Source organism: Daphnia pulicaria, chromosome 8 (assembly GCF_021234035.1).
Source record: "Daphnia pulicaria isolate SC F1-1A chromosome 8, SC_F0-13Bv2, whole genome shotgun sequence".
Classification (NCBI taxonomy): Eukaryota; Metazoa; Arthropoda; class Branchiopoda; order Diplostraca; family Daphniidae; genus Daphnia; species Daphnia pulicaria.
In genome coordinates, this window is record NC_060920.1 from 9,727,595 (window position 1) to 9,747,408 (window position 19,814).

Below are 19,814 nucleotides of genomic sequence, written 5' to 3' on the forward strand. Positions count from 1 at the left end.
AAAGGCCATCCTTGATAAAGTTGATAACAGCATGCAAAACCTTGCTGAACTTAAATAATTCACCGACGGGTGAAAGGACATTTACTTATTTAAATTTACGGTGGAACTTAAATTGTTTAGAACATTCTATTATCGTTCAAGGGAATCATTATTTCGCATGCAACGTCCTCTCGCGCGCGCACGGCTTTTTATAATTTCTTCCCGTGCGTCACAACATCAGCGAAGAAAAAGAAATTCGAATAATTTAATTTTTTTATATACCTGCATCGTTTCCGACCTGTCTAGTGGGCGATTCTTTGGGTAATCACATGCTGAAGTCTATACGTACGGGGGAAAATACAAGGACGCGCATTCGGAACGAGTTTGAATGGATTTGGAGTGTGTATGACGTCATTTAGTGACGCAAAACACAGCGGAGAGGTCTTGATCGCAGGAATTGCCGGAGGCGTTCAGGTGAAATGCCCTGCAAGATTACTACTAACGCTCCATCAGCAGCAGCAGTATATATCAGCAGAGGAATCGTAGGAAATGAAGACAGTGCAAAGTCAGTTCTCAAGTGCAGCGGTTTTCACTTGTTTGTAAAGCCTGTGGAGCAAAAAAGGTCGCAATAACTGCGTCGAATTGTTCGCGGACCGCTGCGCTCATTCGAATCTCCTCTACTCTGTTTTTATCGCTTCAACCGTCGCGTCACACGCCAGCAACTTGAATTGTTGTGGTTCCAACCTTATAAATAGCGCGAATCATGGCTGTTTCAAACAATAACGAGAAATCCAGGGTTTGTGGTCGCTTATTAATATTTTTCCAATCGTTAAACAAGTCGATGGCAAATGAATTTTGCCAAGCTAAATTTGTTGTTGTGATGTGTTGTTTTTTCCAATCGTTAAACAGTCGATGTGGCAAATGGATTTTGCCAAGCTAAATTTTATGTTGTGATGCGTTGTAATTGAATACAAACATTCCAAATAAATTAAGGTTGAATGCAATTGTCTCGTGATGTTTTTGAAAGCAACTATTATGTTGGTTTATTGTGACTCTACCGGATGTCGAACAATAAGATCAAAAACATCACGCATACAAAAGAAAGAAATTTCAGTTTAGTTTTGTCAACTTCCCTTCAACAATGTCTCAAAGTTATTTAGTCAAAATTAATTTATTTCTCTGGTTAGGAATCTCGGAGGACAACAACCCAACAACCCATTGGATTTGCCAATTCCGGATTTATCTCAGACAATGGAATTAATGTCAGCACTTCATCACTCCACCAAACGGCCGCGTCGACCACCGTTCAGGTATTAATAGAATCAAATTCGTGATTTCTATGCCCCCAAGCCCCAACAAAATTCAAGGTTATTTATTTAATCAATGTTCTTTATCAGGTGTCGCCGATGGCGATGGAAGACGCACAAGGGACAGATAGGCAAACCTGGGGCAATCCCGTTGAATTTCTCATGTCCTGTATTGCCATGTCTGTCGGCTTAGGTAATTATAAATGCAAATATGCAATCATTTGATTTTTTAAAGAAATGACGAAAACTAATCTTGTTTTTATTTTATATTGGATAAAAAAGGTAATATTTGGCGATTTCCGTACATTGCGTATAAAAACGGAGGTGGTGCGTTCCTCATTCCTTACCTTGTTGTCCTGCTGGTAATCGGCAAGCCGCTCTATTTTCTGGAAATGGCCCTGGGACAGTTTTCCAGTTATGGCTCTGTCAAGGTCTGGGAAATGGTGCCCATCCTAAAAGGTATATATAATTAGCGGTCCCAGCTGGTCTCTATCGATAGAATTGTTTTTATATCGTTGTCTTAACGTTTGATTTTTAACCACAAATCAATTAATATTAGGTGTGGGCTATGGTCAAGCGCTAGCGACGTGGTTTGTCGTCACCTTCTATTGCGTCTTGATTGCCATTTCGCTGTTCTACTTCTTCTCGTCGTTCCAGACCATTTTACCTTGGACTGTCTGTGACGTGAGCTGGACTTCGTTCTCCACTTGCTACAACAGCAGCGCAGACTCCAATCTGACGGATTTCAACGTCACCGGATTGAAATCCTCGTCCGCTATTTATTTCAAGTACGGAAACCAAAAAAAAAACCTTCGGATGACTTTTCATTCCGGAAGCACTTGACAAATTCTGGCCTTCATTTGAATTGATGATAATTGCGATAATTAATTTACAGAGATGAAGTGATGAAGACCATTGACTCGATTGACGACGGTCTCGGATCTCCCGATTGGAAGTTATCTCTATGTCTACTACTAGCCTGGATTATTATCTGCGCAATTCTCATGAAAGGGGTAATTTTAGATTTATAAGAACGTCATAATTTGGTACCCGCATTTTATATTCATATACGTCAATCACAGGTCGAATCGTCTGGAAAGGTGGCCTATTTTACAGCTCTCTTTCCGTACGTTGTTCTACTCACGTTGCTCATACGTGGAGTCACCTTGGAAGGTGCCTCTGAAGGCATTCTATATTTCGTCAAACCCGATTGGCCCAAACTGCTCGACGTCAATGTAAATATAAAAGACAAAAGTCACTATTGCAATTCATTTTCATAAATTGGCACGCCTTTTTCTTATGACACAGACGTGGTACGCCGCCGTGGGACAATGTTTCTTTTCCCTTTCAGTCGGTTTCGGCCCCATCGTCATGTTCTCCAGCTACAACTCTTTCCGGCAGAATATTTACAGGTATAAAACAAATAATAAATTCATGTTGTGAAAGTATCATTTTGTATTAAAGAAATCTTTTTTTTTGAAATGTGTCAGGGATGCGATGATTATTAGCTTCATGGACACTGCCACTAGCTTTTTTGGCGGCATCACTATTTTCGCCATATTGGGCAATTTGGCCCACGAGTCGGGCAAAAATGTGTCCGAAGTGGTTTCGGTTAGCACTGGTTTGGCATTTGTCAGTTATCCCGATGCCATTGCGAAATTCCAATACGTCCCGCAGGTATAATATTAGTCGAACGTTTATGCCATACATGGGCCAGCGTGAGTGTAACTTTTATTTGTGGATTTCATTATAGCTATTTTCGGTCCTTTTCTTCGTCATGCTGTTGACTCTGGGCATTGGTAGCGCAGTGTCGTTGACTGGTTGCGTCATCACCATCATTTGCGACGACTTTCCCCACTGGAAGCGCTGGATTGTCGTCACTGTTGTCGGTGTCATCGGCTTCTTCTCCGGTTTAGTTTACGTCACCCCGGTATGTTTGTGTTTGTAATGTGTCGAGGCCCATTTTTGAATCTTTCATTTCATTGCAGGGTGGACTGATTATCATGGACATTGTCGGCACACTGGGAGGCGATTTTATTATTTATTTGATGGTTGTCGTCCAGACGGTCGGCATCTGCTGGATATACGGCCTTGACCGATTCATTCACGACATTGAATTCATGTTGAAAATCAAGCTGGGAGCGTACTGGAAACTGACCTGGGCTTACATCATTCCGGCTGTCTTGATTTTCATCTTCTGTTACTCCATGGCCACCTACACGCCATTGAGAGATGGCGACTACGTCTATCCCGCGGCAGCTACCGGTATGTATTATTATTAGGTAATTCCTAGACAAGGCTGTATGGTGAATATTGGATTTTCTTTAGGTTTTGGCTGGTGCTTGGCAGCGTTGGCATTATTACAGTTGCCTTTGTGGGCTGCCTACGTCGTTTACAAGCAGGAAGAAGGCTTCACTATATTAGAGGTAATACATTAAACTGATGATTATGTTTGATGAATTTGAAACTTATACTTTGCATGCAAATAGCGGATCACCAACAGTATGAAACCAACGAAACATTGGGGACCCAGAAATCCTGCCCATCGTTTGGAGTGGACGAAAGAACTGAATCCTAAATACGAAAAGTCTTACACTTCCAGAATCTGGGTGCCCATCCTTCCGCGGTTCTTCCCGCACCTGTTCAACAAGGACTGATCTTCTTGCCATTGGAATCTCGTTTCATAATCGAATTTTACCCATTTATCCCTATAGCCGTTCGTTATGTATTATTGTCACACTGCGTAATAACCGTTCTGTTAAATACCTTATACTCATAATTTCCAGTTAGCTGGTGCTAATTTGTTTTATACTGATATTGTGATTTGATTACGGTACTATTTTAAATTATCACCACCTATGTACTACAAAAGTAGGTTTAATTACCGCATAATCCGCTTAATCTTGATGTTACGTTCTTCCGTGTGTGCCGTTCATATTTTTACAAGGCGCCCGAACACTCGGACGGACAAATGAACACAAATTTCGTTTTCTCGGCATCTCACTTTTTGAATCTCAAACGTTCATTTTTTATTTCAATTCATTTTCTGACTATTTTATTTCTTACAATACATTCGCTTACATTAATAACTATTAACCAAAGGCGCGAATTTAAATAGTTTGGTTTATTTATCATTGTTTTTCAAAGGTTAAATAATTAAATAATTGAATTGAAATCAATGACAGATTATTTTGTGCTTAAAAACAAGTGAATTTGCTGCAGTCTTGTGATTTTCTGTCCATCATGCTGGATTTAGCAGCCCGGAAGACTTCCTTCCATTGGGTAGGAACCATAGATTCCGCAGCTCTATGGATCGCAAGTTATCAAATTCATTTTAGTAACCTTGCACTTAAAAAAAAAGAAGACGTAATTGAATTAACTTACAGCAACATCATGCCCTGTCCGTGCAGGGATGCCGGAACTAGCCTTCCTGCAAGACAAGCAGCTTTTAGATAGCATCCGTCACGCCCCAAAACAGCTCCCAAAGCAGCAACTCCGGCTGGGATGAAATCCATCAGATTTTGTTCGCTAAACATTTCTGTGACTGCATTAGCAGCAGTAGGTGGTGGAATCGTTGTGACGACTACTCTCGGCACTGCTGCTGTCGTCGATGCTGTCTTCACCGCATCGATCGGTTGGCTCAACTCGGTGGTAGTGACCACAGAAACAGGGTTAGCTGTTGTTGTCACCACTACTTCATCCAGTTCTGAAAATCAAATGATTTATTACGTAACAATCCTTGCAATAATGATTTAAGAGCGGTTATTTACTGGTGATGGAGACAGGCGTGGTCGGTCCGATGAAGAGACGGGATTCGGGGACCGTGTCTTGCTTCTCCAATTTTCGTGGTTGTTGCGCCATGGGAACTTGTCGTTGTGGTGATGAAGCTGCGACTGTTGGCATTGGCACTGATGGTGACAACGGACTCGGCATAAAAGATAGAGGCCTGCTGTTAGGTCCAGCTTCAGCCGGCATGAATCCCCTGGCTGGAAAACGTGGAATGGATTCTTGCTGACTGGGCCATCCAAAGTTCCAGAGTTGAGGTGCGCAAGAGGCCGGAATGGCCGCCAGAATGACCAGTGTCGTAAGGCAAAGAAATAGTTTTTCAATAGCCATGTCTTGATATTGAATTTGAAAAATGGAATATTAAACTGGCTGGTATGTTCCAGTGGAAAGGATGAATATTGAATGATGCTGTACCTAAGACAAGTCGGTTCTTTTAAACTGATTGTCAATGTCATAGAGCTCAGGACTGGAAATATGCTTTTTGAATTATCACAGATTCGATCAGGATTCGATTAGCCGATTATTGACTGTCATTGATTGAATTTCAGCAGATTTGTTACAACATGTTCTGGGAATTAAAAAAAAAACAGGTGTAGATAATGTCTTATGAACCTTAATATTTCATTTTAATTACTCCGCTGTACACACTATAAGAGTTAATGGAGAAGAGATAATGTTGCCCAGCATAGAGATAGGTAGATGATTTCACTCTTCCTTCTACGGTGATTAAACTGTAATTACATTTTTGTCCCTGAGATCAAATGTTATGTGCCAAAATTTCAAGTGGAATTGTTTTCTTTGTTCCAAGAAAAACTTTCCCAACGGCGATTAAGGTGGGCGTTTATTCAGGTAAGTAAAGGGATGGGGTACGATTCGTGTTAGTTTAAATACTTCACTTGGAGAAGTACGCCATTAGTTTGATAGACCCACACCTGCCAAACAGTCATTGTCAGAAACGTCTCTCGTTGCTTTTTTATCATGAACAAGGTATAAATGAATTAAACTTAAAATACATAAATTTTTTTTTTCATATTGAACATGTGTTACGTGCTGTTGTTATATAATCTTTGCATTCATATACGCAGGTAATTTTACTGGCTGGGTTTTTCGCCTGTCTTGGTCAGCTTTCGACCTCTCTGTTTGTTGGAGGACAAACTCTGGGACCACCACCACCTGTTCCGGATATTCGACAATTACTTTATGCTCCAGTATCCGCAGCACTGGCTAGCGGAACGACGGTTACAGCAGCGGCGGCCAATCCAGCAGCAGCGGCCAATCTGAATCCGTGCTATTCTTTGGATGCTCAGTACCCTGATCGCCCTTGTAGTCCACCTCAACAGATGCCCAATCCGGAATACTTACCTACGCCAACTTTGGCACCTTATTACCAACCGCAGGTTGTCCAGCCGGTACCGCAGTTTGCGCCTGCAGCTCCTGCTTTTCAACCAAGGCCAGCTGTTTATTTTACGCCTTATCCATACTTGAATGTCAAGCAATTAGAAGACGGTAAATATTATTTTTAACGGTGTGGATTAAAATAGATACACGTAACAATTTTTATTTCATTCAGATCGGACTCCAATTACGCCCGAGGATGAAGTTCCATCGCAATACGTTTAATGCCATTTGAAAGTTTTTAAATATCATGTGACGTTCTCTTTGTTTCTTTTTTGTATGAATTATCTAATTTCTAAAATATACATGACGAATTGATGACAAACATTTTTGCATAATGCTTATTGGTGTATAAAAAACTGAGAAAAGGGTCTTTTTTCGTAAGGTTTGAAAGGAAATGCTAGCAAAATTTGAAATTTGGAGAGGGAAATAGTCCCAGAACAAATGCTACGTGCTTACATAACACATTACATGAGTGGCTTATATAACACTCAATTCAATATTCCATGGAACATTTCAAGCGTGACATTTTTTTCCGACACAATTATAATATTCGCCCCACTACATCAATAGCCCTATGGAATAGGGATCGGATCAAGTCGGATCAAGTAGATAAATAGTACGTCACCAAAAATTTCGTACATGGCTTGCAGCTATCGCAAGTATGAATATTTAATTAAATCATGTAGAAAATTATAAATGAATGATGTTAGTGAAACCTTGTAGCGTTCTTAATGTGTGATGTATATTTTCCATTAAAATGTATTCCATTATTTAAATTAATCTGTTTTTGTTAAAGCTCGTCAATAATTGCGTACCTTAATGGCTGAGGATGCTGATTAGTTCCGTGAATTAGTTTGATACTAAATTATGGATTTAATCTGGTAATTCATCTCACGACGATTTAAGTCCCTGAAAAGCTAATGGGTTTTCCAGAAAGGATTTGAAGAAATGGCCAGTTCAATTGCGCATATAAAAGACTGTACGTCTGTCGTTGTTATCATTCAACAGCTTCAGTTCATTTCAGTTGCTCATTATTTACTAGCTCCGCTGTCACCCAACGATGTCAAAGGTATGTTTCAACTACGATTCCCTTAAAAACTTGTTATTAATTTTTAGTTTGAATTCAGATGCAGATGTGGCTCTTGTTGGCAACGGCCAGTTGTGTGATTGCTCTATCGACTGCCCGACAAGCTCCTATCCGCAATCCAAATGAATCCAACAGAAACAGCGGTTACAACAATGACTACAACAGACCCTCCAACAACCGGCCCAATTATAACCGGCCCACCTATAACAATAACAACTATCAGAGGCCTTCTGTTCCAATGGAGTTGCACTTTAATTTCACATTGCCCGAAAATGGACTGCCAGCTATCAAATTGAATGTGGGCGCGGTGTCGCAGTACTTGGACGAAATGTATAAGAAGATTTCCACCATGAACAGTTCGTCTGTTCCTTCGAAAATCAAGAAAACTCTACTCGTCAAAATCAAGAACCCCAACAAACCAGTTAGACCCATTCCGGCCGAAGTCTTTGCCGCCGGTTTGCCAAGAGGAGCCTTGATTCCGGGTGATGTCGTCAAGCCGTGCCGCAAGTTCATCATCTCCACCTGTAACATCCTGTGCACGGTGCAGCAGACCAGCTGCCGTTCCATTTGCGATGGCCGAGTCGACTGTCTCGCAGGCTGTGAAACGAGTCTTAGAACTTGCGCCAGCTTCTGCGATTCGACTTTCAGTCAGATGGATGCCAAATTGGCAGAGGCTGCAAACGCCCTCATGGACAAAATTGAACAAATTGATAGCGTAGCACAAATCTCGAGTAAAGTACCACTGATCGATGAATTCCAAAATGAAATTCCAAACTTCAAGTTTTACTTGCCCAAGTGTCTTCAAAATTGTGGCTCCAACGCAACTTGCACCAATCAATGTCATTATATCTGTCACAGCGTATTGGAAAAGCCCGTTGCACAGTACGCTCAGACTCAGTATTCACCGGTTATTTATGCACGTCCTAACGTTCCTGCTCTTCCAAGTGGATACCCAGTTGGTTCAGGAATAAGAGAAGGTGATGGTTCCGATGTCAACGATGAGCTGCTGAAAGATGATGACAAAGAAAATGACAAACGCTAATTTTTTCGTCCAAACTTTTATTAAATTAATTTGTATTGATTTCGCGCTTTCGTGTATTATTTGTGCTGTTTGCTCGCAATCATTACACTTGTTCAACTATGACAAAAATTATCCCAAATAGCATCAGCAGGTACGGGTTTTAACTGAAAAATTAAATGCCCACAAGGAATCTATACTAGGGAGTCTTATTGTGGCGGTTTGGGTCTAAAAGTAATTATTTGTGGGTTTACTTTTATCTTGAGAGTGGTAAGGGGGCTCAGTGTAACTTGATGAGACGAAATATTTGAAACTAAAATAGTTCCGATCCGTTCAGTGGATGTTGAGAACGAGTGAGAAAACCGCTTTTTTATCGCTTTTGAGCAGTTTAGATTTACCGCTCCCCCCCCCCCCCCGGACCAATTAGAAGATAGTGTCGTCTGCTTTCAATTTGTTTTCGCTCGGACACTTTTTTGTAAGTTTCGAAAGAAAAAGAGACGAAGTTTGAGATTATCAGATTACAAAGAAAATGGATCACTGTTAATAGAAACGTACGTGGACGCACGAAAAGTAGGACAATAAATAAAATTATAAAAATGTGGTTGTGTGAACTCTGGTGTCAAAGTCTCCATGCTCTCCACTCCATGCTGTTTGGCAGGTATTTTAAATAAAACTATACATGGAATGATTTGGGAGCTTAAATTAAATACTAGAGTTTAACCTGTTCCAAAGTTGTGAAATGCCTGACTAGTATTTCTCATGTAAGCCCGCTGTAGGTGCATGGCAATTTAATTGTTCTTCGACTTTCTCCTTTGTGCAGATTTGAGGCCTGAGACAGCCATCATAGCAACAAGAAGATAGTAGTATGCAAGTTTTACTTGTGTTGGATTGTCATCAGCAACAATCTCAGTATTATCACTAGGATAACGATTTGGGTTACTTTTATTCCTGTGACCTGCTATATATTTTAATGATGCATGACTAGCACAAATGATAGTGATGTATTCATGGAAACCTTAAATTGTCCTGTTTCTTGACAATTAGGATTTGCCCAGAGTCTCATTTTCAACTTTTCCTTACTTGTTTCTTTCAATATTTTTTTTCGTAACCCAATTTTCATTTTTCCTTTAGATACACAACATCACAATTATTGGAGAAACTAGGATATTCTTCCCCTTCCTTAAATCTCCTCTGTTCTCATGTACATCAATGTGAGTGCATGGGTATATTCACAATAAGGACGTCCTTTTTCTTATCCCGTCTGGCAGGTCCAACTTTTCAGCGGATGGAAGTCATGGAACACTTGTGGATGCCTGACCGTATTCTCGAGTCTTAAAGGTAGAAAACATTTATTTATATTCTTTTTGACTATTTGGTGGGATTGATTATAAATAGATCAGGCCCAGTTTTGCACCTCACAACTTTTTCTGTGGGTATAAACAAGAAAATTCGTAAAATATTTTAACTTCGAACACTTTTTTAAAAAGCAAGGTGCAACTAGAAAATTATATGACCAAGAGGGACCTGCCACCACATTGGCATCTCCTGGTTGAGTAAAAAGAGAAAATTATACAGGAATGTGTTTTTTTTATTGGTTTCTGCCATTTGAACATCAAATTATGGACATTTGAAGGACGATCGATTGATTGTGCCGTTAATGATGTGGATGAGTCATCATATTGTCTTGTGGGATTCCCACCGGCCACGTAGACGAAGGCTACTGACAAATTGTGATGTCCAATCGTGAAGTGTTTAAGTTAACTGAGGCAAAAATCGATAGGAAAGCCTAGGTTGTTTTAACAAGGTTTTCCATTTTCCGTATTACCATTGTCATTGAAAATGGTACCTGGTAGTTTTTTTGTTTGTTTTTTTCGTTTCCACTTCTCCTCCACAAAAGTATTGATCATGAACGTTGCGCAATATATATATTTTTTTAAAACGACCTTCACATTGGAAATTCCTAACCTTCCCCCTTAATTTCCGTAGTGTGATTTTTATAGTAGCTTACTTCATTTTCCTTTTCTTTGTCTGAAGGACTTTGTGAAAAGCCCAGAAATCTGCTGATGTATTTGACCATAGATAATGACCATGATTCTAGTCGCTTTCACAGTCGTCACCTTTTCTACACTTCATCGAGTCTCTTGATCGCATTTCCAATATGGTCTAGAAAATTAAAAAGGGCAAGGTTAATCAAAAAATAAAATATAATCATGTTTTTTGTACGCTGTGAGCTCAACCTTCCGGAATTAAGTGAAACGCAATTAAGACTATTTTTGTTTGTGGTTTGAACTGAGTTGCCCTTGACCACTACTTCAAAACACCCATTTATATTTTAAATGCGATGCCTAGAGTTTGATTTAAATAGTAGCAGACCATGTTGAATGTTATTGATACAGAAGCTTGCGAAGATTTTTTCAAAGTGTTAACCGGTTCTCGAGAAATTTACAGTTTTCTTATTCTTCTTCTTGTTCTCATTCCAGAAATAATTACACTCGTTAGAAACCGGGCAATTTTCCAGAAAACAGGTCATTATTTCTTTGTCTGTTAAAAACATCTCAATTTTCTTACGATATCAGTTAGAAAAACAAAAGTGGTTCGTCAATGGAAAGAAGAATCGATATTCAGTGTTTTCTTCTTACGTAAACAGAGTCTGTAAAGACCCGCCTCTATTTTTTGGCCGGTACACTCTGCTGTCGTTCAACCGCGTTCAACCACGTTCAACCACAACGGTTGCAAATTTACGTATCTCTAATAATTATGGTCAATGCAACAGTCTCTACAGCCCCATATGAGTTTGCTATAAAAGCCCTGGATTTCTTCACCAACAAACAGTAGCGATCTACCTCGGTACGTGTGCAGATAGTCGATCCGTGTGAAAATCTACCAACAAACAAAGTGAGTTCTAACTGTTAATTTTAAGTCAATTAATATTGAAATAATGCTAATCTAAATTGACGAGAGTTGATCCACGATAACCATTCAACCGTCTGCTAAAAAAGTGTGATGCTAGAGCTCTAAAAGTCTTCTAGTTAAATCACATTTAAGCCAAAAACGCTGCAGAAGCAGAGAAGAATTAACTCAAAAATTGTTCGGTTTTTATTCAAATAGGTCAAAACTCAAGAGTCTATCACCAAATTCACCCGAAGAATGGACAGCGCAGAATTCCGTCAGCGCGGTCGAGAGATGGTCGACTACATCGTCGAGTACATGGAGACGTTGGGTGAGCGACGTGTGACTCCTTCCGTTGAGCCAGGATACCTTCGTGAAATTATCCCGAAGAATGCACCCGAAGAGGGTGAAAAGTGGGAGGAGATCATGTCGGATGTGGAGTCTAAAATTATGCCCGGCGTAAGATCAAACATGTTAATGTTTAAATATTATTATACTTAATATGTGGAGACGATGAAGTAATCATCGTACTTCGCAATAAAGAAACTTATATATTTACGTAACCGTGTGCTCCTGAATGTGACAGGTTGCACATTGGCAGCACCCGCGGTTTCACGCTTACTTCCCATCGGGTAATTCGTTCCCGTCCATTCTTGGTGACATGCTTTCTGACGGCATCGGGGCCATTGGTTTCTCCTGGGTAAGGCCAAATATTGTTGTTAAATTGAAAAAATATTCAAGATTGAATTTCACCACCAACAGCAATCATGAATTCTAATTTAACATACCTTTTTCATACAGGCCGCCAGCCCCGCTTGCACTGAACTGGAAACGATCGTTTTAGATTGGCTAGGTAAATGTCGCAATGTTTTCTTTATAATTGCAATAATAACAACATCAAACTTATCATTTCTTTCACTTAGGGCAAATGATCGGCCTTCCGGACGAATTTTTATCCTTTTCTGATAACAGCAAAGGCGGCGGTGTCATGCAGGTAATGTTTCGAAAACAAAATATCATTTATTGCCGCGAGATAAATATCCGTTTTTAATGTGTGCATCTCTTTAGTCTTCGGCTAGTGAATGTGTCTTGGTTAGTCTTTTGGCTGCCCGTGCCCAAAAAATCAAAGAACTCAAAACATTGCATCCATTCGTCGAAGAAGGGGTCCTGCTTTCAAAATTGGTCGCTTATTGTTCGAAGGAGGCTCATTCATGCGTTGAGAAAGCGGCAATGATTGCGTTCACGAAACTTCGTATTCTTGACCCCGATGAGAACTTGAGTTTGCGAGGAACTACTTTGGCTCAGGTATAATCAGATGACTTGGCATTTTCTGATTTACGTTGTAATGCGGTTTCAAACCCTAATAATTATGTTTTAAGGCAATCGAAGAAGATCGAGCGCTGGGGTTGATTCCGTTCTTTGTTTCAGCCACATTGGGAACCACTTCCTGCGTCTCATTTGATAACTTGGCAGAAATCGGCAAGAAAAATATTCCTTTTTTTTTCAACAATTACGCGACAGATTTAATCATTCTTAATTTATCGATAGGTCCGATTGCTCAGGAGGCTGGAACATGGCTTCATGTCGATGCAGCCTATGCTGGTAATGCGTTCATCTGCCCTGAATTCAAATATTTAATGGACGGCATTGAATTTGCAATGTCTTTCAATACAAATCCTAACAAATGGTTGCTAACCAACTTTGACTGCTCTACTATGTGGTGAATACTTTTTCCATTATACTTTCAATTTACTCTTTATTATTTTCTAATTATAACTCTTATGGAAAATTTAAGGGTTCGTGATCGCTTCAAGTTAACTCAAGCCATGGTAGTTGATCCACTTTATTTGCAACACAGTCATTCTGGAAAAGCTATCGATTATAGGGTAACAATTGTTTATTGCTATAAATTTAAAATTATACTAACTATAACGGTTGGATATGACGTTGCTTTTTGTTAGCACTGGGGTATTCCTTTGAGTCGCCGCTTCCGCGCACTTAAACTATGGTTTGTCATCCGCAATTACGGTGTAGCAGGATTGCAAAACTATATTCGTGAGCATTGCCGTCTGGCCAAATGTTTTGAATCACTTGTTAAAGACGACGAGCGCTTTGAAGTGTGTAACACTGTCAAGGTACAATGTCCACAACAAATAACTACCAATTAGTACACTAATCATAAACATTTTTATGTTTGCAGATGGGATTAGTGTGTTTTCGTGTGAAGGGTGACAATGAACTGAATCAGAAACTTTTGTTAAACATCAATGCCTCTGGTAAACTGCACATGGTCCCGGCTTCCATCCACGGCCGGTTTATCATTCGCTTCTGTGTCTGCGCACAAGATGCCAAGGATTCTGACATTGAATACGCGTGGAACGTGATTACTGATTTTGCGACAGAGTTGCTGAATGAAGAGGTCAACCTAAGTAAATCTGTAGTTTCTCTGGATGGCCTGGAGAGCTGTGATGAGGAGCTGGTTCAGCATATAGATCAACTGGAAATTTCAGAGCTGATGGATTTAATGGAAACCGTACAATTCCCTATCCAAAAACCTCACAGAAAGCACGGTAGTTGGCTAAAACTACTTGGAACCAGAGTTAGAAAAATTGTGAAGAATGGTGATTCTCATTGAATGTAAATGTCTTTCATTTTCGTCTGCAACGTGAAAACAATTCCTAATTTTTTCTCGCATTCTTCTCAAAATCGGTTGAAAAAGATTATCGTTACCGGACACAGCGTCATGATATATCAGGTGATGGAACAAATGGAAATTTGGCAATTATTTCATATTCACATATTTTTGTTTTAAAATCATATGAAATAAAATTGATAAAAAAAAGAAAAATGTACGTTCGTTATTGTCCCCGAAATTGTGAAAAGATAACAAAACGGTGTTTTTGTTTGAAAATCTTGTTTTCCCGGGTTTTTCTGTATTCTGACTTCTGAGGCGTCTGCTGTAAACACTAAACAGCTACACACATCGAAGTAATTCACGTGTGAAAGTCTATCGATGTGCAAGGTTTTTTGCTGTGACTTACCGTAGATAATTTTCTAATCGTTCCGAAGTAATCTTTTCTTTCGATTAAATTTCACCATGACTCGCCATCCTTTGACGTTTCAAGTTTTAGCGCAGTGCAAAACTACTAAAGCAAAATGCTCTCGAATGACGTTACCTCACCACGTTGTTGAAACACCGGTTTTTATGCCAGTTGGTAAAAGAAAACAGATGTTATTTATTTTCATCCCATTAAAAACAAGAGGATGAAAAATTACAGAAATTGTCTTTTTTCAGGAACACAGGTAACACATCAACTCGGAGATGAAAAATTTATTGGTTCGGGTAACTGATAAAATGCCAGATGCTTAAACAACATGCGCTTTTTATTCTAGGGCTCGTTAAAAGGTATAGTACCTGAGCAATTGGAGCAACTTGATTGTCAAATCATGCTTGGAAATACATATCATTTAGGGAACAGACCGGTAAAGCAATAAAACAAATTTAATACAAAATTTGAAACTGTGCTAATTAAAACAGGGCTTACACTTTTTATCATAATAGGGCCCTGATCTGTTGGAGAGTTGTGGTGGGCTGCATAACTTTATGGGCTGGTCTAGAAATCTGTTAACTGATTCTGGTGGATTTCAGATGGTCTCATTACTAGAGCTAGCTGAGATCACAGAGGAGGGAGTGAAATTTAAATCTCCTTATGATGGTATTTCATCAAATCAATGTAAAAAACTTAATTTGTTAACTTATTTGTTTACTTTTTATAATTTATTGAAGGAAGTGAGTGTTTGTTAACGCCCGAGAGATCCATAGAGATTCAAAATGCTATTGGTGCAGACATCATCATGCAATTGGATGATGTAGTAAGTTCAACAGTATCAGGACCTCGAGTTGAAGAAGCAATGCACAGGTAACTGATTTTATAAAGATTATATTATTACATGAAGAGTTAAATTGACAAGATTATCTATTTTCTAGAACCACGAGGTGGTTAGATCGCTGTTTGAAAGCCCATAAGCGGCCTGAAGCTCAAAATCTTTTTCCTATAGTTCAAGGGGGCTTAGATCCGAAATTGCGAACTGAAAGTGCGAAGCAATTGATGGATAGAGATGTTGCAGGTTTTGCTATTGGTGGTTTAAGGTATATTAAGTTAATATTATTAATAATTTAAGGAGGATTTTGCTAACTCGACTGATGGAATTCTTTCTTTAGTGGAGGCGAAGGAAAGGACCAATTCTGGAGAATGGTTCATTTATCTACGGATCTTCTCCCAAACGACAAACCAAGATATCTAATGGGCGTTGGGTTTGCTACTGATCTCGTAAAAACATTTATCATAAAAATTTAAAAAAAGTGGAAATAATTTTTTTATTCTTTAGGTTGTTTGTTGCGCCTTAGGTTGTGACATGTTTGATTGTGTTTTTCCAACACGAACAGCTGTAAGTTATTTTTTAATCAACATAAATATTTCATTTTTGTAACTTCGTTAATTTCTTAAGAGATTCGGGTGTGCACTGGTTGAAACCGGACAATTGAATTTGAAGTTAAAGTCTTTCGCGCAAGATTTTCGCCCTATAGATGAAAACTGTGAGTGCTCCACTTGCCGACGTTATACAAGAGCGTACCTTCACACCATTGCAACGGTAGAGACTGTAGCTTGCAATCTTATTACCGTCCACAACGTTGCGTATCAGCTAAAGTTGATGCGTAATATCCGTGAGAATATTTTGAAAGGGACTTTTGTCGACTTTATCTTTAATTTCATGGATACCATGTACCCAAAAAAGGATTTTCCTGTTTGGGCCACGGATGCTCTAAGAGTTGTCAATATTGATTTGTACGAGCGTGGCAGTATGCACAAGCATCAGCAGGTTGATTGTTAAAAAATGTATTTTTAACTTGAAAAATAACAAGGGCGCTGGATCTGCGCAAAATAATTTGGATGTTGCAATTGTCACATTACATTGGAAAAATGGCAATGAGACAGCATTGTTTTTCTTTGATAGTTTTGAAATCTAAATGGATCCCTTAACCCAATCAATTTCTAAAGTTGCTGGTCCGGACTGTTTATGCTCTTCATAAACTCCACCATAGTATTGTAAGCCAAAACTGGTTATGTTGGTGCTATCTAGAGGTTCTGCATTCTGCAATGGTTGGCCTCTCCAATAGGGTTGGAATTTGTTAAGTGGTAGATTTAGCTCTTGAAATTCATTTGTAGCAGTGAAAAATTGTTCATAGCTTGGAGATCCATCACCCACTTCACCATGATGCTTAAGAATGATTTTGAAATTAGTTGCTTGACCTTGTCCTCTTAATTTCATTCTTATGGAAGAGAAACCAGACAAATCAAAGTCCACTGCTGTACGAACTCCAGCAAATCCTGCTCCATTGGGCTGAGGATTGAGCAGAGCAAAGAAAATTGCTCGCTGAAAGAGTTGTGCCTTCTGAAGCAGAATTGTAGCCTTAGACATTCCTGGCTGGCGTACTCTATAATAATAATGTGGTTACTTGAAAGTAAAGTATTATTTGTAAAGAGATATTACGTGTCAGATGATTCAATCCAGTTACTGACGTCAGCATTAGAATCAGTGAAATCAAAGAGGGTTACATCTTCACCAGCATTCATGCGAGCTTGATTCCTTGAACTGGAACACAAAACAAGGAATTAAACAATTTGTTAAAACTATAAAAAAATTTTAACAACTTGGACTTACGATGAAGTAGAAGTCGATAAGCATGCCACTGACGAATGATAACTTGATGCTAGAGTTCCAACAAGGATAGCTCCCGCAACTTTTAGCCCAATATTAGCAACCATTTTTTGTGTTCCAGATGAAACCAGCATCTGGCAACTGGCAGAATACTAGTTCAATAAAACCACAACAAAGATGTTACATAAGATGTTACATAAGATATTACATAAAAGTAACATCGGGGAAACGGGAGGAATCATCAATTTGCACTAAACAAATTATTAAAATTTATGTCGTTCATAATTTTTTTCCTAGTAATATTGAATTAAACAATTAATGGAATTTTCTCTTTGTCAAAACTTGTTTATTATTATTCTTACCCCCAAACCCCCGAAAAATGTATAAATAAAAAAAAATCACCCTAAATTCATACCGACGATAGCTCAGATGGTAGAGCGGAGGACTGTAGCGGCAATCGAAATCCTTAGGTCACTGGTTCAATTCCGGTTCGTCGGAATCCTTTTTTTCAATATATATATGTCCGTAAACAAAATTCATGAATGAAATACACAAATGATTGTTTTAAAATATTTCTTAACATTGTTTTGACCTGGCTTAGTTACAATTTCAGCTCATTTTTTATTTCTGTAATTTTTTGTATTTTTATTTTAATTCGTTTTATTTTTTTAAGAAACAAATGCGAACTATAACTATTACAAATATTTGACGAAAATATCCGCACAAATTAATTCGCGCGCTGCGCGCTTCCTTAATTCCACCCAACCGAGTGCAGTGCTCACTTTGATTTACAGCATACAGAGATACACACCATTCTTCTAGTCGAACGATCCATTTTTTGATTTTTCCCGCCCAATACCGCGTTGATATTTTTCTTTTCCCCCCATCCGCATGGCGCATGGGCCTTGGATTTCATACGTAGTACATTATTGGTTCACAGGTGGCGCAAATGTTGGGCTGTCCTATCCTATTCAAGGGCATTCCTCAGGAAGTTGTCACATTAAAAACAAAAGATTCATCAAAACAAAGATGTGAAAATGATGCGACTATCAAGGATTCATCTTTTCGTTTTTTTCGTGTATCTATGGGTGTATTATCCAGTAAATGGAATCTCTAATATTTTCAAAGGTTTTCCACCTTTATTTGATTTGAGTTTATCGAATAACGATACTTCTGTGAACGCTGTGAACGTAACTGTTCATCAAGGTACATGGGTTTTCCTATGGCTTCCATGCTCTAGTTTATGTTCTAATTTGTCTTACCTTATTGATAAGATGCAAAAGAGATTTGCATTCCACCTTTATTGCTGCATGGCTCAGTTGACCCAGTGAAAAGCCAGTACAAATCTCAGGATGTTATAAGGATCATTTGTAAAGATGGGTACGAATTGGAGAACCCGCAAAGCAGTCTTCTGTACTGCTCTCAAAAAGGCCTATGGAAGGTTTTTACCTTGGGAGATTCTATTTACATCCCATTACCAAGGTGTATAGGTAATTCAAATGAAATGACAATTGTAAAACCATTTAGTTATCTTAAGCTTAATTAAATTTTTTGTAGTCAAAGAAAGATGCCTCCCATTGCCCCCATTGATGCAAGGAAGTATGCAAGTACAGGTATAATTTGTTCAACTATTACACCTGTCAGAATAATTTCATTGCCCATGTTTGATTCTCAGGAAGGGGGAGTAAATGCAGTCACATCCGAACTAAGTTCCACTCGTGCAGTTTACCAGTGCTGGTATGGCCTTGAATTAGATCCACCAGAAAGTGAAATCAGATATTGTGTTCGAGGAAAATGGACAGGAGAAAACCCTTTATGTGGTAATAAGATAAACATCGAATTTAACATGACACGTGGAATCAACTCAATTTTATTAGTTCCAGCTAGCTGCCCTCGTCCACCGTCCGTTACAGGCGGATTCTTTATCGCAAGAGGTGTTGTCAACCACATCTACGTGTCCGGAGCTGCTGTCAAGTACTATTGTGATGAGGGTCATCATCAAAAGGGCCCACCACTCCTCACGTGTTCCGGAAAAGAATGGATCCCCAAAGATCTTCCGGCTTGTGTGCCGATAGAATCGTCAGCTGCTGCTGGTAAGTCCCTGTTTACTTCTTGTCGTAGCTACTAGATGGAGTCTTTTGGTCTTTTGCGCACTATTAAAAAAGGAAGAAACCCACAAAACCCGAAATACGGAAAACTTGTCAATCGGTCTGGTTCTTTTCTCCTCGCGTAAATCTATTCATCGATTGTTGTTAGGCCGTCCTTTATTAGAGGCGAAGATTAACACTTGGTGTTTTTGGTCGTGAAAGATTTATGCTTCAATTGAGTTTATCTGAACGTTTAGAGCTAGAGGAACCGTTGTGGTCGTTTTCTTTTTCCCTCTCCAACCGAATGGTACAGTTTCGACTCTTATCTTTCCAAAGTCAAGGAAAAGTCTCTTCTATCTCACTTTTTTGTCTCAATGCATTTACACGAGAGGTGTCGATCGTGCTGGCGATAGGATGTTATTCCTGATTGCGCACGAGTCGTGCTATTTATTACCGTCTTCTCCAAGAACTTGAAGATGGGGGTGTTGTACAGTTCCATCCATCCATCCACGACCATTGGGTTTAGCTCGTGAATAAATTTC

General features: G+C 39.2%; 9 protein-coding genes across 16 annotated transcripts in view; 6 read left to right on the plus strand and 3 right to left on the minus strand.

The window, feature by feature from the left end:
- Positions 1-19,814, minus strand: part of LOC124311939 — a 178,248-nt gene that overhangs the window by 39,636 nt on the left and 118,798 nt on the right. The window lies entirely within an intron of this gene.
- LOC124311032 (sodium-dependent nutrient amino acid transporter 1-like) lies at positions 529-4,390 on the plus strand. Its single transcript, XM_046775281.1, has 13 exons — positions 529-775; positions 1,167-1,289; positions 1,377-1,479; positions 1,569-1,745; positions 1,846-2,074; positions 2,182-2,299; positions 2,369-2,521; positions 2,595-2,698; positions 2,777-2,963; positions 3,040-3,216; positions 3,275-3,551; positions 3,615-3,712; positions 3,776-4,390. The coding sequence occupies exons 1-13, from the start codon at positions 743-745 to the stop codon at positions 3,941-3,943; spliced, it is 1,947 nt and encodes a 648-aa protein (XP_046631237.1). The 5' UTR covers positions 529-742; the 3' UTR covers positions 3,944-4,390.
- On the minus strand, positions 4,393-5,774 carry LOC124311368. Its single transcript, XM_046775840.1, has 4 exons — positions 5,487-5,774; positions 5,057-5,404; positions 4,671-4,992; positions 4,393-4,592 (listed from the first exon to the last, which is right to left on the minus strand). The coding sequence occupies exons 2-4, from the start codon at positions 5,400-5,402 to the stop codon at positions 4,484-4,486; spliced, it is 777 nt and encodes a 258-aa protein (XP_046631796.1). The 5' UTR covers positions 5,403-5,404; positions 5,487-5,774; the 3' UTR covers positions 4,393-4,483.
- LOC124311471 lies at positions 5,937-6,792 on the plus strand. Its single transcript, XM_046775979.1, has 3 exons — positions 5,937-6,059; positions 6,158-6,578; positions 6,643-6,792. Exons 1-3 carry the CDS (start codon positions 6,051-6,053, stop codon positions 6,690-6,692), a joined length of 480 nt encoding a protein of 159 aa, XP_046631935.1. The 5' UTR covers positions 5,937-6,050; the 3' UTR covers positions 6,693-6,792.
- On the plus strand, positions 7,514-8,670 carry LOC124311277. Its single transcript, XM_046775709.1, has 2 exons — positions 7,514-7,539; positions 7,598-8,670. The coding sequence occupies exons 1-2, from the start codon at positions 7,531-7,533 to the stop codon at positions 8,597-8,599; spliced, it is 1,011 nt and encodes a 336-aa protein (XP_046631665.1). The 5' UTR covers positions 7,514-7,530; the 3' UTR covers positions 8,600-8,670.
- Positions 9,101-14,295, plus strand: LOC124311096 (tyrosine decarboxylase-like). Of its 6 annotated transcripts, none has more exons than XM_046775397.1 (14): positions 9,101-9,233; positions 9,707-9,913; positions 11,056-11,100; positions 11,223-11,471; positions 11,692-11,923; positions 12,051-12,164; positions 12,266-12,317; positions 12,388-12,458; positions 12,533-12,769; positions 12,844-12,943; positions 13,013-13,184; positions 13,260-13,350; positions 13,426-13,599; positions 13,665-14,294. In XM_046775397.1, exons 5-14 carry the CDS (start codon positions 11,723-11,725, stop codon positions 14,097-14,099), a joined length of 1,647 nt encoding a protein of 548 aa, XP_046631353.1. In that variant the 5' UTR covers positions 9,101-9,233; positions 9,707-9,913; positions 11,056-11,100; positions 11,223-11,471; positions 11,692-11,722; the 3' UTR covers positions 14,100-14,294. The 6 variants fall into 6 exon arrangements, with proteins under 6 accessions (XP_046631353.1, XP_046631354.1, XP_046631351.1 ...); XM_046775398.1 differs by having other exon boundaries at positions 11,349-11,471; XM_046775395.1 differs by having other exon boundaries at positions 10,063-11,471.
- Positions 14,423-16,458, plus strand: LOC124311219 (queuine tRNA-ribosyltransferase catalytic subunit 1-like). Its single transcript, XM_046775617.1, has 9 exons — positions 14,423-14,679; positions 14,760-14,767; positions 14,858-14,947; positions 15,027-15,180; positions 15,252-15,384; positions 15,453-15,614; positions 15,687-15,795; positions 15,854-15,913; positions 15,974-16,458. The coding sequence occupies exons 1-9, from the start codon at positions 14,562-14,564 to the stop codon at positions 16,355-16,357; spliced, it is 1,218 nt and encodes a 405-aa protein (XP_046631573.1). The 5' UTR covers positions 14,423-14,561; the 3' UTR covers positions 16,358-16,458.
- LOC124311384 lies at positions 16,347-17,370 on the minus strand. Its single transcript, XM_046775856.1, has 3 exons — positions 17,189-17,370; positions 17,018-17,119; positions 16,347-16,961 (listed from the first exon to the last, which is right to left on the minus strand). Exons 1-3 carry the CDS (start codon positions 17,317-17,319, stop codon positions 16,490-16,492), a joined length of 705 nt encoding a protein of 234 aa, XP_046631812.1. The 5' UTR covers positions 17,320-17,370; the 3' UTR covers positions 16,347-16,489.
- LOC124310999 overlaps positions 18,132-19,814 on the plus strand; it is a 32,259-nt gene continuing 30,576 nt past the window's right edge. For all 3 annotated transcript variants that reach the window (XM_046775226.1, XM_046775224.1, XM_046775227.1), the window contains exons 1-5: positions 18,132-18,391; positions 18,460-18,675; positions 18,743-18,798; positions 18,861-19,005; positions 19,063-19,278. In XM_046775226.1, coding sequence (XP_046631182.1) covers positions 18,223-18,391; positions 18,460-18,675; positions 18,743-18,798; positions 18,861-19,005; positions 19,063-19,278 — 802 coding nt within the window. In that variant the 5' untranslated portion in view covers positions 18,132-18,222. The remainder of the gene's footprint in view (positions 18,392-18,459; positions 18,676-18,742; positions 18,799-18,860; positions 19,006-19,062; positions 19,279-19,814) is intronic.

Bases quoted from the DNA above. Each gene is read 5' to 3' on its own strand.
- LOC124311471 (XM_046775979.1), top strand. The intron at 6,579-6,642 runs GTAAATATTATT...TATTTCATTCAG, and splicing joins TGTCAAGCAATTAGAAGACG to ATCGGACTCCAATTACGCCC.
- LOC124311384 (XM_046775856.1), bottom strand. From the start codon at position 17,319: ATGCTGGTTTCATCTGGAACACAAAAAATGGTTGCTAATATTGGGCTA. The intron at 17,120-17,188 runs GTAAGTCCAAGT...TTTGTGTTCCAG, and splicing joins TTATCGACTTCTACTTCATC to TTCAAGGAATCAAGCTCGCA. The intron at 16,962-17,017 runs GTAATATCTCTT...TTATTATTATAG, and splicing joins TGGATTGAATCATCTGACAC to AGTACGCCAGCCAGGAATGT.
- LOC124311032 (XM_046775281.1), top strand. From the start codon at position 743: ATGGCTGTTTCAAACAATAACGAGAAATCCAGG. The intron at 3,217-3,274 runs GTATGTTTGTGT...ATTTCATTGCAG, and splicing joins GTTTAGTTTACGTCACCCCG to GGTGGACTGATTATCATGGA. The intron at 3,713-3,775 runs GTAATACATTAA...GCATGCAAATAG, and splicing joins AAGGCTTCACTATATTAGAG to CGGATCACCAACAGTATGAA.
- LOC124311368 (XM_046775840.1), bottom strand. From the start codon at position 5,402: ATGGCTATTGAAAAACTATTTCTTTGCCTTACGACACTGGTCATTCTG. The intron at 4,993-5,056 runs GTAAATAACCGC...TTTGATTTTCAG, and splicing joins CACGCCTGTCTCCATCACCA to AACTGGATGAAGTAGTGGTG. The intron at 4,593-4,670 runs GTAAGTTAATTC...TGCGATCCATAG, and splicing joins GGACAGGGCATGATGTTGCT to AGCTGCGGAATCTATGGTTC.
- LOC124311219 (XM_046775617.1), top strand. From the start codon at position 14,562: ATGACTCGCCATCCTTTGACGTTTCAAGTTTTAGCGCAGTGCAAAACT. The intron at 14,948-15,026 runs GTAAAGCAATAA...TTATCATAATAG, and splicing joins ATCATTTAGGGAACAGACCG to GGCCCTGATCTGTTGGAGAG. The intron at 15,796-15,853 runs GTAAAAACATTT...TTTATTCTTTAG, and splicing joins TTGGGTTTGCTACTGATCTC to GTTGTTTGTTGCGCCTTAGG.
- LOC124311096 (XM_046775399.1), top strand. From the start codon at position 11,723: ATGGACAGCGCAGAATTCCGTCAGCGCGGTCGAGAGATGGTCGACTAC. The intron at 12,165-12,265 runs GTAAGGCCAAAT...TTTTTCATACAG, and splicing joins GGGCCATTGGTTTCTCCTGG to GCCGCCAGCCCCGCTTGCAC. The intron at 12,944-13,012 runs GCAAGAAAAATA...ATTTATCGATAG, and splicing joins TGATAACTTGGCAGAAATCG to GTCCGATTGCTCAGGAGGCT.